The 17,688-nt window shown below is 40.6% G+C and overlaps 1 protein-coding gene across 1 annotated transcript in view; it reads right to left on the bottom strand.

The window, feature by feature from the left end:
• LOC125426312 (mucin-5B-like) overlaps positions 1-17,432 on the bottom strand; it is a 94,133-nt gene extending 76,701 nt beyond the window's left edge. Inside the window, exons 1-8 of the mRNA XM_048484570.1 lie at positions 17,357-17,432; positions 10,880-11,135; positions 8,812-8,926; positions 7,876-7,963; positions 6,687-6,832; positions 5,426-5,651; positions 1,754-1,879; positions 57-174 (exon numbers count right to left, since the gene is read on the bottom strand). Of these exons, the coding sequence (XP_048340527.1) occupies positions 57-174; positions 1,754-1,879; positions 5,426-5,651; positions 6,687-6,832; positions 7,876-7,963; positions 8,812-8,926; positions 10,880-11,135; positions 17,357-17,432 (1,151 nt within the window). The remainder of the gene's footprint in view (positions 1-56; positions 175-1,753; positions 1,880-5,425; positions 5,652-6,686; positions 6,833-7,875; positions 7,964-8,811; positions 8,927-10,879; positions 11,136-17,356) is intronic.
• Between the last annotated feature and the right edge of the window lie 256 nt (positions 17,433-17,688).

The raw sequence follows: 17,688 nt of genomic DNA, 5'->3' as shown, positions 1-17,688 counted from the left end.
AAGTGGTTGAATTGTTCCAGCTTGTTATATCACAACTAACAAGTGTACAACAGTACCAGTTTTGGCAAGGAGTAGAGTAGGTCTCTCCAGCTCTATAGACTTTGCCTTGATAGGTGCAAGGACAGCTGCCAATGGGGATGCATTTTTTGCTCCTGATGTCATCAAGAATTGTTCCTGTTCAAATAGAAGGGGAGGGATGATGGTCACTGGACTTCTGGGGGAAAAAATCTGTTTCAGCTCAATTACATACTTTTAAATAACATGTATTTTTGTTATTGCTAAGAAAGATTTGAAAGTTTGAAACAGGATGATTGACAACACTGATAAGAAAGTATTACTATTACAAGTAATAGGAGACAGAAGTAATTTGCGTATTCTGATTTCATCCAAGCTTGGACAGCTCCACATGGAAACAAACTTCAAATGCAAATCATTTCTGTGACATCTCCCACACATTTGTGATTCAAGTGACTATCAATAAATGTGAGTATGTAACCTCAGCTTGTGGGTTCTGTGGGGCAGTACTTGGAAGGAGTTGCAAAGAACCAAATTTAAACAAAACAGTTTACTTCTCTCTACAAATAACATTAAACATCAACATTTAACATTTACAATTCAAGGTCCGAGTCTGGTAGCCTTGTTCTTCTGCAAAAGAGCTCTTTCAGCCTCTCTGCTGCTCCGAGTCTCCACCCCTTACTGGGTCAACCCATTCTGGGCCAACCCATTCTGGGCATGGGGGTTACATTCTCCCCCACTAAAATTCTGTCGTCCCGACAGTAATTGCAATGCAACTTTTGAAATCATTAAACAATGATTTCCCCAGAGATTCCTGTACTTGGAGGAACCACATTTGGTGCATCTGAATGCAGAACATTGTCTTTCCCTTAAGCTTAGCTGCACTGGCCGTTTGCAAAACTCTTTACAGCAATTGTTGCAATTCAGCCAAGCAGTTTGCAGAAGGGATGGGGGATTGCAACTGGAATCCCTTCCTTCATGCAACTTCCAAACAGTGTTTCAAATTAACACAGCAACATCTCTTGAACTTACATCACATAACAAAACAATTGTATGGGGATCAAACCCCCAACTTGCTGCACACTTCCATTGCAAGCAATTTATATTTGCAATCTCACTTCCAAGCCCCACGCTGGTTGGGCGCCAATTTGTAACCTCAGCTTGTGGGTTCTGTGGGGCAGTACTTGGAAGGAGTTGCAAAGAACCAAATTTAAACAAAACAGTTTACTTCTCTCTACAAATAACATTAAACATCAACATTTAACATTTACAATTCAAGGTCCGAGTCTGGTAGCCTTGTTCTTCTGCAAAAGAGCTCTTTCAGCCTCTCTGCTGCTCCGAGTCTCCACCCCTTACTGGGTCAACCCATTCTGGGCCAACCCATTCTGGGCATGGGGGTTACAAGTACAAATGAGTTGGCTTTAGTCAGGGGTCTGGTCTTAGCTACAGAATGTGTTTTCATCATTGAAGCTTTTGCCAGTAAATTGTGAAGCAAAAATGAAAGATTCCCTTTGAGAATATGCATCTTGCCTTTCCTATCTCTGGGATCAGAGGGAAGTTTTTGATGTCAGTAATGATGGGGTATAGATTTGATCCCCACCATCATTTAGCAATTAAGCACATGTAAAATGAACTGTCTAACAGGGTCACTGAGAGGATGTAAGAGGTAAGGACTGCAAAGTACTCTGCCCAGTTAAAGTACTAAGGAAATAATAAAAACACATTCATCGCTGTTTACCCTTAGCACAGTAGCAGCCATCAGTACATCTGGCTTTACAAACTTTGCTCCTTTCTGGGTTGGAGCAGGTGTCAACACAGGGGTTCCCACATTCCAGATATTCCAGGTTGGTTGGGCATTCTCGGACTGCAAACCAAACCAAAGTAAATATTTATATTAGCGACAAAGTGGCCTAAAATCAGGTAGTAACTTCTCAAGCAAATGCACAATTCTCACTCCAGATTTCTTACTACCCTCATGGCAGAATTGGATTATATATCCTTCAAATTCCCAAGGGAAAAATGTGTGTTCAAAACAAGGAATTCAAGGAACAATGTACTAAAATGTGTAATAAGCACCCCTTGTTCATTCAGAAAGGTTTGAAGATGACAGCTGACTATCAGGGCAAAATAGAGGGCTAGAGTGGATTAGCATGTGGTTAATCCACAGAAATATTATCGTGGATGAAGGAATGATCATGAATACCACAGGATACAGTTTAACCTTCTCAGTGTCATGATACTTCTCCGTGTGCAGAGAACACGGAGAAGTATCATGACATTGAGAAGGTTAAAAAATCATGACATTGAGAAGGGGAAAAATGGAGGAACATTCAAATATGCAGTCTTGCTCTGCAGCTTGAGGTTGTATAGACCCTGAAAAGTTTTACCATGAATGTAAATACTGATTCATTGCTCTTTTTATATACCTAAAATGTACACATTTATACTGGTACAAAATTCTCTTCCATGGTGTTTTTTTCTTTGCTTTTTCTTACAGGATAAGTTACAACCGAACAAAATATTGTCAATATTATTGTACATGTGCTTCATTTTTGAACACTACTACCTTGTGCATAAAGAAAGAAAAATAATATTGCTTGCTGCCTTCAGGAAATGCATTTTATAATTATTTTTTTAAACAACCACATCAAGACTAATGTGATACAATACGCAGTAATGAACCTATGTGAACAACCAGGGGTGCACACAGCATATAATTAACTTGACTTCCCAGCCCAAACTCATTGTTAAAGATATCCATCATATATTTTTTTCAATTAATAACAAGACCAGTGAGCTTTAAAACTCTTTTGACTATAATTCAATTTTCAGGTAGAATACAAACAAAACTTACCTCCCTAACTTGGTTCTCAGAATTGATGGCATTTACATAAAATTCCATAGTCCCTCCCTCGTCTTCTATCCCACAAATTATATAATTGAAACTGTTATCTGACATTCCTCTTATTGCCTTTTATATCTAGCATTCTAATCTAGTTTACTAACTTTCAACTTCAACAATACAGCAGATAGATAATATTAAGTAAAATCCTTATTATTTTTCTTAGCACTTGCTGTAGAGGTGATTCTTTGTTGCTATCCTGTATAAGTACAGAGAAGTCCTTCCCATTTAAACCATGTAAATCTTATCTGTTTCTAGCTTGGAATATCCAATTTATTTATTTATTATTGTTGTTGTTGTTATTTCTTTAGTATTAATGTATTATTAATTATTAATTTGCACATTTAGCAAAAGCTTATGGGTATGTTGTTGAAATGATCACCGTAACTTGAAAACATAGTCCAAGGCACTAACCTTGGAGATCAGGAACATGGCCCTGTCCCCCTGCTTTTAGCAGGTCCAGTCCTACCTTGGTCTATCTTTTCAAGTTATTGTTGAAATGTTCACCATAACTTGAAAATGTAGTTCAAGGTAGGACTGCCCCGGCTAAAAGGAGGAGGATGGGGCCACATCCCTGATCTCTATGCAGACCAGGGGGCTGGGCGGAGCTGAGGGAGGCCCAACTCTGCACGCTCTGTGGATGGGGCATGGCATCCTGCCCTCCCAGCTTCTCTGTAGTCAGGCTCCCAGCAGGAGCCTGAAGGAGGGACAGCGGGTGGGGCTCCTTGGGGGCACCCAGAGGAGGTTTTGTCTCCGGGCACCATTTGGACCCTGTATGCTTCTGCTTCCAACTCTATGATTCTATGATTCTATGATCTTATGCCACAGCTAGGGTGGAGATCCGCATTCAGCAAACACATTTTGAGTTTGTTTACTTTTCAAGCAGTTCTACATTATAGCCACTAGAGTGATAGGGGAGGCAAAATAGAGTGGTCAGAAACTGACTTCCAGGCACTGTTTGTTGTACTTAATTAGCAGTGATTTAAAATTCTGCTTACTTCTGTTTTTGGATGGGGGACAGGGCCATGTTCCTGATCTCCAAGGTCAGTGCCTTGGACTATGTTTTCAAGTTATGGTGCTCATTTCAACAACATACTCATGAGCTTTTGCTAAATATGCAAATTAATCAAATTGCACCATATCTCATATCAATCTGCACATGGTAAATCATGAGTTAAGCAAAATCTGTCAGGGTCCTATGCGGAGACTTCTTGTCTGGGGGTCCATGATGGCTCTTGGCAGTCCTGCTGGCTATATACAAGGTATCATGAATTCAGTCAAATTTGTCATATAAAAATATGGCAATACAGTTTAGTTCTTGGAGCAGTTGCATGCGGATGTGTGGAGACTCGTTCAATTGATGACCATGACACATGTTTGTTGGAAAAGAAATCGGCCGCAGCCCAAATTTATTAACATATAACAAAACTTTGAAGCTGGGCGAGCATAACAGAGCACATCCTGGCCCCCAGGCAGTGAACCATTATAGGTTATAGGGCAGCCCCAACTGACCCCTTAGGCCCTTTGGACAGAACCCCTGTCCGGCACATCCCCCAAGGGAACTGGAACAGGAAGTTACTAGGTGCCACATGGACGCAAACCCAATTTGTGACACCCCTCCCTGCCAGGCAGCGAGCTCTCGGCGCGGCCCCAAGTCTTGCCTTCAAGAGCTCTATCCCCACCACGGACCTCATATGGAGGCCCCCGAAGTGGGAAGGTCCGGCATGCAAGCTACTGCCTTCCTAAAATAGGATGTGCTCTTATGCCCGAACCGCCACCGAGCTGTTAAACCAACAGCTCCCACCCCAGCTTCAGCAGCCTAGAGTCACACAGCTCAGTGCGTGCTGCAAAGCCACTGCAACAGAGCATATCAGACGTCATTTTGCTGGGGCGCGATTTATCAACAGCTCCAGAGACAATGAACACATTTATGGAATAATTTTCATCTTTCATAATGTTCTCATAAAACATTTTAGAAGCAAGTCAGACATAACTCTATTCAGCTAATACTACACTCAGAGTTCCTACAGGATGTTTGATGGTGCTTGTGAATCTGGACAAGGTTTTTTCCCCCATAAAAACATTATAAAACTAATTAAACAAACATAGGAATAATAACTAAGAATGAAACTTACCTTAATTACAATTCTAAATGTAAACATAAAGAAAAAGAAATGTATATACAAATAATAATCAATAAGGACATATAATGTTCAACTAATATCTAGCCACAAGTATTATTGTATTCCAAATGTTTTTTCCAAAAAATTATAACATCTATCAAGTTATTAACTTCTTCTGTCCACCTGCACAAATATCACAAAACAAACACCTACAAATAAAAATCATTCACATGCGTTTCACCATTCACATTTCATTTCATTGTTTCTTTTACATTTATGAGTATTATATGAAAAGTACATTTTCCATTTATCTTGGACTTCATGATTAGATGTTTTATTGACCAAGATCAAAGCTTGCCAAGTTTTCAATCTCCGACTTACTTACAGCAAAGTTGCTTGGATCTCCATTTTCCAGGGTTTCCCCCCTTGAGGACACAATCTCGGGAATACTGGCTGAGAGTGCTGCATACACATCTTGCAATCAGGTTCGAATGAGAAGATTTCTGTGTGCAGTCACACATGTCATCAATGCAGGCAGATACATAAAAATCAATGGCAATCACTTTAGAGCAATTTCCAAAGCATGACAGGGCTTTCTTGCAATTAGATTTCTGAGAGACAGAAAGAGAGATCTGAGTATCTCATAACAATTTAGCTTTCAGTGCACTTTATTATCCATAGGGCAGCTTCACCAAGTTCAGCAGAGTTCTGGTTTCCTGCTTTTGTTCTTCACAGTTGTTATTGAATAAAGAGTTGCAGAGCCATCCTGATTCCTTTTGCACACATTGAGCCATTGTCTCACTAAAGCAAATAGGGAATATTTAGGAGCAGAGAAAGTTCACTTGGATTGTGAAGCTCTTGCATGCAGTAACCAAATGGGAAGGAGGACAACATATACCTAAATGCCTTTACTAGCTCAGTAGAAGAGGAAGTTTGTTTAGATGTAACTCATTGTGCCAGGTGAAAAAAAACCCTGCCTTTTCTGAGATGTCCTGTTCAACACATTATCACCACCATCCTCAGTCCAATCCGCGTTAAACAAAAAAATGGTGGCCTCAACTGTCCTTGAGAGATGTGGACCATTGAATAACCTGGTTAGATTCTCAGGTGCATGTCCAAATCAAAAGCAAGAAATGTCAAACTACAAAATCCTTTTCTAGGAACAAAATGAAACAACAAGTACCCATGATAAAATTGTACTATATTAAATAGTCACTGAAACTGCTTGCTGCCTGCTCCTACTTGGTATCTAAAGAAGTAGGCTATAATATACAAAAGTTTATGCTAAAACTAACTGCCCATTGTTAAAGATATTAGCAGGCTCAAACATTAAGTATCACTAACCAAAGTCTATTACTTTGCTTCTTATGAGATTGAACATTAAAACACTTATGAGGGCTGAGCTCTAACTCAAAAATATCATATTTCAGCTTTAAATGTATTAAATGTATCAAATTTTATTGTTGAAAGCTTTCACAGCCGGAATCACTGGGGTATTGTGTGGTTTCTGGGCTGTATGGCAGTGTTCTAGTAGCATTTTCTCCTTGCATTTTCTGACTTGCTATGTTGTTTTCTTATAGTACGCTGGTATCAAGTAATCACAAGAAGAACTCTTTGTTGTACAAACAACCAAGCTAGCGACATACGTATTTACTCTTGCATTTATCGTTCCGACGAGAGACATATTTGTTCTTCCATCCATCTTTATTTTCCTCAGGTACATCCAGGCACTCCCCCGCTGGCTCTTCTACTTTTTGAAGGTTGCCATATTGTCGTGGAAGTAGATGATAGCCTGTAAAACCCCATAATTATTAAAACTGAGAAGTGGGAGCCTGCAAGGACTTGCAGGAAGCATCTCATTTTCTCCTCCCCCACTATTTCTGTTTCCTTTTCCTGAAAGCCCTCATAACCTCTCCCATTTTCCTGCTTCCTTCTTTTATCCTAGGTTTGCCAATTTTCAGGTGGGACTTGCAGATCTCCCAACTACAGAGAACAGTTCCACTTTAGACTGATCAGCTCCAGGTTGGGCACTCCTTGGATATTTGGGGGTGGATCTTTGGGAGGGTGAGGTTTGGGAAGGGAAGTGATCTCAGAGGGGTATAATGTCATAGAGAAACCCTCTAAAGCAGCAATTTTTTTTCAGGGGAACTGATCTCTATCATCTGGAGAGCAGTTGGAATTCCAAGCAACCTTAGACTGGACTGGCCCCAATGAGTCTTCCCTTAAAGGCCAAAATTGGCCTAGAAAGGATCCTGCCATCTCCCCCTGCCTTTTTACTCACAGAAACCCAGCCTGGAATACTGAGGTTCCCTAACACCAGTCACTGAGGGATCAGTTTCTTAATGCTACAGGCTCACCTTTTATCATTTTCAGGTTTTTTAAACCCCCAATATTTGTTTGTTTGTTTAGATTTAAGATTTTTATGCAGACCTGGGTTCCTTTTCAGGTTTGCAGAAAGATCTATCTTGCCTGTTCACAGTTCCAGTCACTGAATTTAAATATCCTCAGATTTGGCTGACATGAATCTACAGATTTTGTGGTGGTCGAAAGTGCGTTCAAGTGATAGCCAATTGTAGGGCCTGTAATAAAAGCCCTGTTAATCTCAGTTTCTCAGCTGGGGAATTTTGCTGTGAATGGCATATTGGAGAGAAATGGTGTACAGAAAGATCAAGTATCACATCTCAACTGTAAATTTCATCGAGTAATCTTGTGCTAGTTATTGTCTTTGCTGTGTCATGATAAAATGTAATAAACCTCCATGAAATATTTGGTGGAACAGCTGGATACCGATAAATTGATTGCAAACATACTATGTTTTTATAAAGACCTTCATACCATTCAACATCAAATCATTCTTTTCATTGCCATCATAGTTCGCACATAGACCACATGTTTTCTGCCTGTATGTATCTTCTAAATCTAGCTAAAAAGAGAAACAGACAAAAATAAACATTCTGAGGGGATTTTTTTTCAAGTAGACCTGATCAGAATTATAGCCACATACAAGGACCACGAAGCCTAAGCTTGGACTGATAGTATTCTCTAGTACTCAGAAGTGGACTTACAAATATCTATAATAATAAGATAATAATGCTGTTGCCTTCCTGAGTTATCTAAACACTACACCCCAGAAGACTGGGTACTCATTTTACTGACCTCTGAAGAATGGAAGACTGAGTCAACTTTGAGCTGGCTACCTGAAACCGACTTCTGTTGGGATTGAACTCAGGTTCTGAGCAGAACTTTGATGGCAGTACTGCAGTTTATCACTCTGTACCATGAGGCTTGACCACTCCTAATTTGAATTGTGACCTCATAATCCAGACATGGTATAGCAAATGAGGAGTCTTTATTTAAAATAATACCACCATGTTATTGTTAGTCTCAGCTGCAAGACAAAAGATAACTCTCCAGAAGACACAAATGAATTAGTAATATGAATGCATGTGCCATCAAATCACAACTCACTCATGGTGGCCACAGGAAGGGTTTTTCAAGGTGGTCTGCCTTTGCCCTCCTCTGCAAAGTCTTCCTTAGTAGCTCTATCCAAATACAAACCCTGCTTGGATTCTGAGTTCCAGACAAGACTGGGCTATACAATACCATTCCATGCCTGAGTTAGTAATACAGAAAAATGAACGCTGCTACCACATAGCCTATATTTATTTGTAATACAGATAGAAAAATACAGAGTGCAAAGACTGGCTACCCATCACATTTTAGCAGTACTACAACTCGCTAAAATAAATCCAACTAACTGGATCATCATACTAGTAGAGTGTCATTCCAATCCCACTTGAGAGTCAGGCCTAATTTGGAGGTGACTTGGAAGTAAGTACAAATGTCTTCTATTAGAACACTGTTCAAGCTGAAGGGTAGAAGAATTCTAAAACAAAAACAAAAAGGAAAAATTACAAAGTTATACACACCAGTTATTTTATGTTGAAAGAAACTCAACACTAACCTATTTATGGTCATTTATTCACAATATCTATGATCTATAGGCTCAGGGCATGAATCTTTGAAAAGATGAGTGGCAACTCAGAAGCACTAAAAGGAAGAGAAGTGGCTAGCAGGACTTACAATGCTATCCTATACACAAATATACTTTTATGGGTATTTAACGCTAAGGTGTCCGAACAACTTCTCTACGGGGTTCCCCTGTGGATTGAAGCTTGGCATATATCTCTGGAGCGAATACAATCCAAATTTCTATATAAGCTTTTTGGGGTCCCCCACTGTGTACCCTACGGGGCCCTCTATGAGACAAACATTTTTCCTACATAGTTAAATTAAATGAGTAATCCTATTCACTTCCTTTAACAAATATTCATAAAAATGGGTGTAGCTGTTTAATGAGGCATGCTTTTGTTCAGAAAGGTATGTAGTATTCAAAGTCCAGTTTTCCCAGATTAACATAAGGAACATTTTTTTTCCTTTTGGTATAAAGTGGGATTTGATTTCTGATTTCACTCAGAAAATAAATATCTGTCACATCTTCATCTTAATTATTAGAAAAGGCTGAACCTATGCAGGCACTATCTTGATGAGATTTTGCATACTTTAGTTTGGGCCTGCAGGTGGGTGGCTATCCAGAGCATTATAGAATAATGGTATCCACCCAAGGTTTTCTGCATTCCTGCTTGTCAAGCCAGAATTGATATGGTATTCAAAGATGAGGCTGATATTACAATAAATAGTAATCAAGTGTCTATACTGAGCCAGAGCCAAATAGATGTTTTGTGAGGGGCAAGGAGAAACACAGGGGCCACTTTAACTTGGGGGTCTTATTTCCATTTAGAAAAGATGCATATCCTGAGTTGTGGATTTGCTTAGGCCATTTCCGCACGGGCATTGAATGGCGGCCTGGAGACGGCAAAAACGCCATCTCCAGGCCGCCATTCACACAGGGGGTGCAGCTGCATCGCAGCCGCGCCACCCTCGCGCCACCTGACCGCCGCGAAGCCAGCGTTTCCCCAGAGCGCTTGGAAGCGCTCTTGTTGGGGAAACGCTGCCTCGAAGCCGCTGCCGAGCGAACGGCAGCGGCTTCGAGATGCCTCCCCCACCCGGCACTTACCTTGTCCCCGGGTCTCCGGCGCGTCACCGAGGCCTGGAAACACGCCCCCCTGCCCTGTGTCGCTGGAGCAGGCGCGCAGGGCCAGGGGGGCATGTCCCCAGGCCTCGGTGACGCGCCGGAGGCCCAGGGACATGCTGGGTCGGCCGGGCGCCGGCGCTCTGTGGCGCCGGCTGCCCGGCTCTTTCCAGGACCTTCCGTGCGGACAATCCCAGCGTCGTCGGGTCGGCGTCAGAAACGCCGACCCAGCCGCTTCCGCCTTCATGCGGAAACGGCCTTAGATATTTCTTGTCCTGGGAAGCAAATTTCATAATTCTGTGAAAATATTCCATGTGCTCAGCTTAGTACTTTGACAGAAACCACATTTATAGGAGAAATCTCAGGTCCAGGGAAAAATGACTATCAGGATGAATGATCACCGGTCTCAATAACCTATTTCCAATGCTTGTTGGTATTCATTGGATAAACAGATTCCTTTTGTAATTTTACATCATAGCTATTTTAAATAGAATTAAACATTCTATGGAGGTTAGCTGTGTTTCATACTGTGAACTACAATATTGAGTCCAGGGAGCCAGGAAGTCATTCTCTGCAACACTTGTAGAGCTACTACTATCAGCTGAACAAGTCTTGAAAGTGACCTTTCTCTTCCTGAGACTTTCTGTTGATAGTCAGAACGGATAATATTGAGCATGACAGACCTCCTGGCTTATTATATCTTCTTAAGAAAACAGAACATTATAAACAAATGTTGAGCCAACTCACTCTTTCCCATTCACTGTGATGCCTGATTTTTTCACCTCGAGAAACACACCATCTATGTTAGCAGTGAAATAGATAGCAGTCCTATTCTTGACACTCCTTCTGATCTGGATATTGAAGTCCTGGTAACTGTCATTACAGTGTGAAGCAAAAACATATTGGCAAGTTCCAGGGAAGTCAAATTTGAACTGGTCAAACGTCTGGAAGTGGAAATTGCCCCACGTTGAACATTCACTTGCAGCGACTGCAAGACGCTGAACTGCAGAAGACAATTAAGATGGTGAAAAAATAGAATGCACTGAAGCATTTTTTTTAAAAGAGCTGTTTTTATACCCTGCTTTTCTTTACCATAAGCAGTCTGAAAGTGGCTTATAATCACATTCCCTTTCTCTCCACGTACCTTGTGAGGTCAGTGGGGCTGAGAGAGTTCTGAGAAGAACTGTGGGCGAATTCCCACTTGAAAATTGCAAGCGGATCCAAACCTGTTCCTTGTGAATCCGTGTTCTCCTCATCGCAGTTTCTCCCTCCCCACCACAGCGAGCACACAGCAGACACTCCCGGGTGCAGGCATAATTGCAATCCCCACAGCCATGTGATCGCGTTTCATTGCCCTAATCTGATTGGTCGGTGTTCACAGTTAGCCACTTCAGAAACACTACCCATTTTTACCCATTAAAAAACCTGTGCAAACGCTGAAGTGCAACTGTAACCCCCATGCCCAGAATGGGTTGGCCCAGAATGGGTTGACCCAGTAAGGGGGTGGAGACTCAGAGCAGCAGAAAGGCTGAAAGAGCTCTTTGCAGAAGCAAGGCTACCAGACTCGGACCTTGATTTCTATAAGCCCTTAACACCTTGTTAAGGTAATTTCAATATTGTTGGGAACTACTGGGAAGGTAGTTGTTGTTTTTGCTATGTTGTAAATGTTGGAGTTTATTGTTTCAGGGTTTTCTTGTGTGGTTGTAATGGGTGAGAGTTCTCCTGGAAACCTTCATCATGTTGCAACCTGTTCATCAAGCCCTTGGAGTCTTCAGGAGCCAGCCAACTTGCAAAGAAGGATTTGGACTTGGCAATATCAGTAGACTGTAAATAGAAGGACTTGAAATGCAACCTGAACAGGACCTTGAATTGTAACGTTAAATGTTGATGTTTTAAAAGTGTTAATTGTAAAGAAAAGTAAACCATATTGTTTGTTTAAAAATTGTTGTTGCAACTCATTCCAAGTACTGCCCCACAGAACCCACAAGCTGAGGTTACACAACCACTATGAATACTTGTCATTTACAGTAAAGCAACTATTTTCTGAAAGTTTTACCGTTAAATCGGTTACCAGGCGACCGTTTACTTGTATTGCACATGCTCAGAAACGTGATAGTTCCATCAACCCGGAAGTAGACTGCGCAAGGGTCAAATCAATCTGATTGGCTGCGCGAAATGCACGTCACGCTCTGGGGCGGGGAACAACTCCAGGTTCCAAACCTTGTTCCTCCCCTCGGAACAGCCGTAAACTGTGATAACGGGGACTGAACCACTTGCATCCAGGTTCTGCCAGAATGCGGATTAACAGGGCGAACGAGCGTCAGAAACGGTTGCTGCCACAGAAGTCATGGGGAGGACGTCGATGAAACCGTGTTAGTAAGTGGCCCGAAACTGTGCTAAGGAGGCAGTGGGAATTCGCCCTGTGATTCACCCAAGGTCACCCAGCAGACTTTGTGTGGAGAAGTGGGGGAACAATTAATTCTCTAAATAAGAGTCTGTCACTTTGAATCACTACACCATGCTTGATCTACATAGCACTAAATCAGAGTACAAGAGACTGAAATGAGTGAAGGTCAGTTCAATCCTTTTCCCAGTTAACATATTCAAGAGGATGTGGGAGCACAGAGTTTAAGGACCTATATTATCCTCCCAAGTTTTCTCCTGTAAATGTTGGCTGGGTGTTTTAGCTTGGCTGTGGCCTTTTTATGCATTAGGCACTAGTATGGTCAGCACGTTAGTGTAAATAGCCAAGGAATATGCTGAAATTGTTGAGGATGCCCTGCTCTCATTCTACCTAGGGGGCACAAGAGGTAGGAGCATCCCAGGAACTGTGGCTGATGCAAAACCAAAGCAGTAGTACCAGTTGAATTCTACCATGTGCTTGATTTCTGCACCAACCAAGCCCCTGCTCTGAGGGAACTGGTGGAGGGCTGCCATTGTGAGCTGGTGATATGCCCACTGGAAGAGAATTGACTCCTACTTGGCAACAATACTGATAACCTTTGGGGGTAAAATAGAATACGGGGATGAAATACTGACACACAACTTTTTCAAACAGCCAGTTTTCTGATCAGGGCTTATAATAAATCTATCAAACGAATTAGGCCTGGGACCATGTCCACAGAATATGTTCATATAATTTACCATTCAGAGAAGAATACATGTGACAAAGGTGACTTGCATTTGTACACACTCATTGGAACAAAAATGTGGGAATTAATCCCTTGTGATTTACAGTGCAATCATGAGTTACTCCTGTCTAATACCCATTGAAATGAAAGGGTTTTAAATGGAGTAATTCTGAACAGGGATATATTGTTGGTCCTGTCAGTATTCATGCATTTAATGCACGTTAAATGGGTTTACCAATTTTCTCTGAGTTGAACTCAGTTAAAGAATGCAACCAATGAATTTGCCTCATTTGTGTGGGCTTATTCCTGTGATTATTGCAAATTTTCATCAGGGGTCAAATGTTCCTTTTGCCAACAAGGCACGATGGAGCAGAAATTAACTGGAGAGAGAAGGGGACTCTGTTTCATAGCATTCTTATAGGAAATATGCCAAAAACATAGTATATCAGCATTCAAATCACAATTATTTCTTTCCTAATCACTGAACTCTGAAAGGTTGTGAAATTCTGAGAACAAGGAACTGGGAAGGTTTATTAAAAGTTTTTTTTTTCTTTCCAGCCATATAGATTTATAAATAGGACTAATGTGCCAGTGATAAACAGGTGTCCCCTAGGAATACGATATAACATATAAAACTGTGTCCTTTTAAGCACAAAACAAATATAACTACCATAATTGATTCTGATGTTGAGTTTATAAAAATTAATTAATTTATTTCTATTTATTTATCTTTTAGACTTGTATCCCATTCTGCCTGCCAGAGCAGGGTCAGAGTGACATTTAATGTCTGTGTTAGCTGCTTATATGCTACCAGGGCTGGTAAACTTAGGTAAACTTAGGCAACCACATATGCCACCAGATTTTGAGGACTGCCAAAAAGGTGACAATAACCTCTACTACTGGCTTGAAGGGAAACCTGGTGTTAATTGGCTTCCACAGCCAGAAGCCCTGGATTAATTATTAAGCATAATAAGCACATGCTTAGGGCACTAAGGGGAAAGGGGGTGCCACAGAAAGTGAAAAAGGGCACCACAACCACTCACACACACAAATTTCCATGGGTAAAAAAAAGAGATAGTGAAAAAGGGGCACCACCAGAGGTGGGATCCAGCAGGTTCTCACCAGTTCCCGAGAGTGGGTTACTAATTATTTGTGTGTGCCGAGAGGGGGTTACTAATTGGGTCTCCTTTTCCATCTCCACACCCTCGCCTCCCCGAGAGGCATACTGCCTTTGAACGTGAAGGTTCCATATAGCAATTGCGACTAATAATGTAACTCCTTGAACTGGGTTAATCCCTTTCAGGTACTGCAATTCATTGATTTTCAGCCTTTCGTACCTTTTATCTTACCAGTCTCTATCAAAGAACCTTGTGTTTCACCATTGCTGTGTTCAGATTTGTGAGTTGGGGCACTTTCTATAATGTGATGATGATTTAGAAATGACCTGGTGCAAAAAAAAATTTTTGGGGTCATGGTGGGATGGCTGCCCATGGGGGAGTATCCAACTCAGGTTTTGCCCAGGGCTCAGGTTTGCCTAGGTACGCCTCTGCCCCCTTTGCTGAGGGGGGGCTGGTGAGGGAACTTGTTACTAAAAATTTTGGATCCCACCACTGGGCACCACCACAAAAATGAAGTTAGTTCAACTTCAGGTGAACTAGTGTCCCACAGTAAAAGCCTCTGTAACATACATGCATATCTTACAGATAGATATGAAGTCAATACCCTTAACTGAAATGAATAAAGATCAACATGTCTCTATCCCATCTTAGTGTCATTACCTAGGGAATACGAATTCTGGAAGCTAAAGTTAGTGACTATAAGCATACACATTGATATCGTAACATATCAAAATCACAACAGAATAACAATGTGACAAGATAGACTTGATGCCTTGTCTCTACTTAGCATAGAAGCAGATTTGTTACGCCAGTTTCATTTTGCAGCCTTGAAAAAGACTTTGCAATTTGCCTCCAACCCAGTGCCGTTCATTTCATCCATGAATGTTAAAATGCTATGTATCTTCACGGTTTTAGAAAACAATGAAATCAAGGATGATTTGTTTATGTATGTAATAATGGTTGATATCTGTATATTTGTGAGCCTGCCTATCTGTTCTCTATCAGCAAAAACTGTACATTGTAGGCTACAATTTTTCTTTCTCAAGGTTCGGAAAAATGTTCTAACTTGAAACAGTTGAAATGATACATTTTACCATTTTTATTTGCCTTGTTCCCTTATGGCAATTTAAAATATATATTATTGAAAAATTGGGTTTTTTGGTGCCCAGTCCTATTTATCAGCAAATAAATTGCTTTTTGCTATAAAATGTTAAACAGTTGGAATAAAAAAAATAGGATATATTGTGAATATAAATTGTGAACTGTGGTCAGATGGCCTGCAAGTAAACTGAATTATGAATCTTGCAAATGGAAGGGCTGGGGCATCAGTTGGACTTGTGTGGCTACCATGATAGTATGTGGAGGGCTTTGAAATGCTCATCTATTTTTATTTTTACATTATTGAATGCCCAGTAAGTAAAATGTTCATTCTAGACTTCACACCTTACTCTTTATTGGACATATGTGTGTGCCCAAGTCATAATTCACCTAGGGCGCCAAAAATCCTTGGACCAGCACTGTGAATTTGGCTCCTGCTTTGGAGGATATTTTAGTGCTCCTTGTTGATGTGAATGCATATTAATTTAAAAGGTTTACATTTGACCACTCTCAATTTCCCTTCATGATTTCATAATGCAATCAGATCTAATTGGCTACATGACACTGTGAGGTCCTATCATTTGCCACGGGACCCCAGCGTGTATGCAATGAGCCATATTACTGGGGAAAGTAACAACAAACCATGATGCCAGACAGGGTACATGAAAAGTAAATAGTCAACAATTGTTAGGCAGGGAATCAAAGACATGGAATATTTGACACACCCCTAATGTGAAATAAACTGTGAAGGAGGACCATTGTGAGATCTACAAATCAGGATATTGCCACAGTGCAAAAAAAAATGTAGGATATCAAATTCTTGACTTCCATGACAAAATTCCTCTCAAGCCATTAAAATGATGAAAAGAGTAAAAACTATGAACTAGCTCATCAGTGATGAAGCTGATTAGCTTTGGTATGATACATTTTGTGAGGAGATAATTTCTTTTAGCATGCATTGAAATGATAAATCCTCTGCTAGTATTATCATCATTTCATCTAATTAAATATCTGACACTGTTTAACAAAAATAGGAACATTAATAATAAATACACGTATTGTTGAAGGCTTTCATGGCTGGAATCACTGGGGTGTGGTTTCTGGGCTGTATGGCCGTGTTCCAGTAGCATTTTCTCCTGACGTTTTGCCTGCATCTGTGACTGGCATCTTCAGAGGATCTGATGGTAGTAAAGCAGGTGGAGTATTCCACAGGTATATATACTCCACTTGCTTTACTACCATCAGATCCTCTGAAGATTACAGCCACAGATGCAGGTGAACGTCAGGAGAAAATGCTACCAGAACACGGCCATACAACCACACAACACCCCAATAAACACATGACTTCATTTTGTATGGCATTGATTATCCCCTATGAAGTTGTATCTTGTAAGTTTATGTCCACCAAGAATTCCAAGGCATGGTAAAGAAAGATGCCCAACACCTTCATCCCCCTACCCCCAGATAATCAAACTGTGAAAGATATATGCAAGTATCCCCAAGTTCTTGTCCCTTTAGAGTAAATAGAAGTGGGTACCTGAAGGAAATAAGTATCCAATTTTGTGTTCTGCTATTTCAAAATATAAATCACTGCTTGAAAAATTGCCCTAATACTGGAGTAACAAAATGATTGCCCTTATATAATGCAACTGAAATGCTAGGCCACAATCCAACCATAGCCCTTCTCATTGATTTCAATGAAATGGCTAAGAATGTGCTTGTTTCTTATCCACTATAATCAGTGGAACTGAAAAGCACTTTGACGATGCTGAATCACACATGCTGTTATTTTATTTGCAGTATAAGATTATACGGACAGACTACATCTAATATTTATAAATATCTAGATGAAGAATATCAGAAGATTTTTTTCTTACCTATCTGCACTGGTGTTTTGCTCTTGCAGCAAATGCAGAGTAAGCACAAGATCCATAACTGGCATCCTTTCTTCATGTTGCTATAGGATATACAAGACGACAACATGAAAAATCTCTCACAAATGGATTTATTTCCTCATGTATAGCACATTTTTATAGCCTAGTTGTTTTGGCTTGTGAACAGAAACATAGAAGGCAGGGCCTTTACAAGGTAGAGCATTATTTTTTTTTCCTCACTGATTTATGAGGACTGAAAGGGAACTTATTCTTCTTTCAGATTTAAAACGACTAAGGTATTTGTTTCCTGGATTCTATCATGTTGAATTTAACCT

The sequence above is a fragment of the Sphaerodactylus townsendi genome, linkage group LG02 (assembly GCF_021028975.2).
Source record: "Sphaerodactylus townsendi isolate TG3544 linkage group LG02, MPM_Stown_v2.3, whole genome shotgun sequence".
NCBI lineage: Eukaryota > Metazoa > Chordata > Lepidosauria > Squamata > Sphaerodactylidae > Sphaerodactylus > Sphaerodactylus townsendi.
This window is presented reverse-complemented; position numbering and strand designations above follow the sequence as displayed.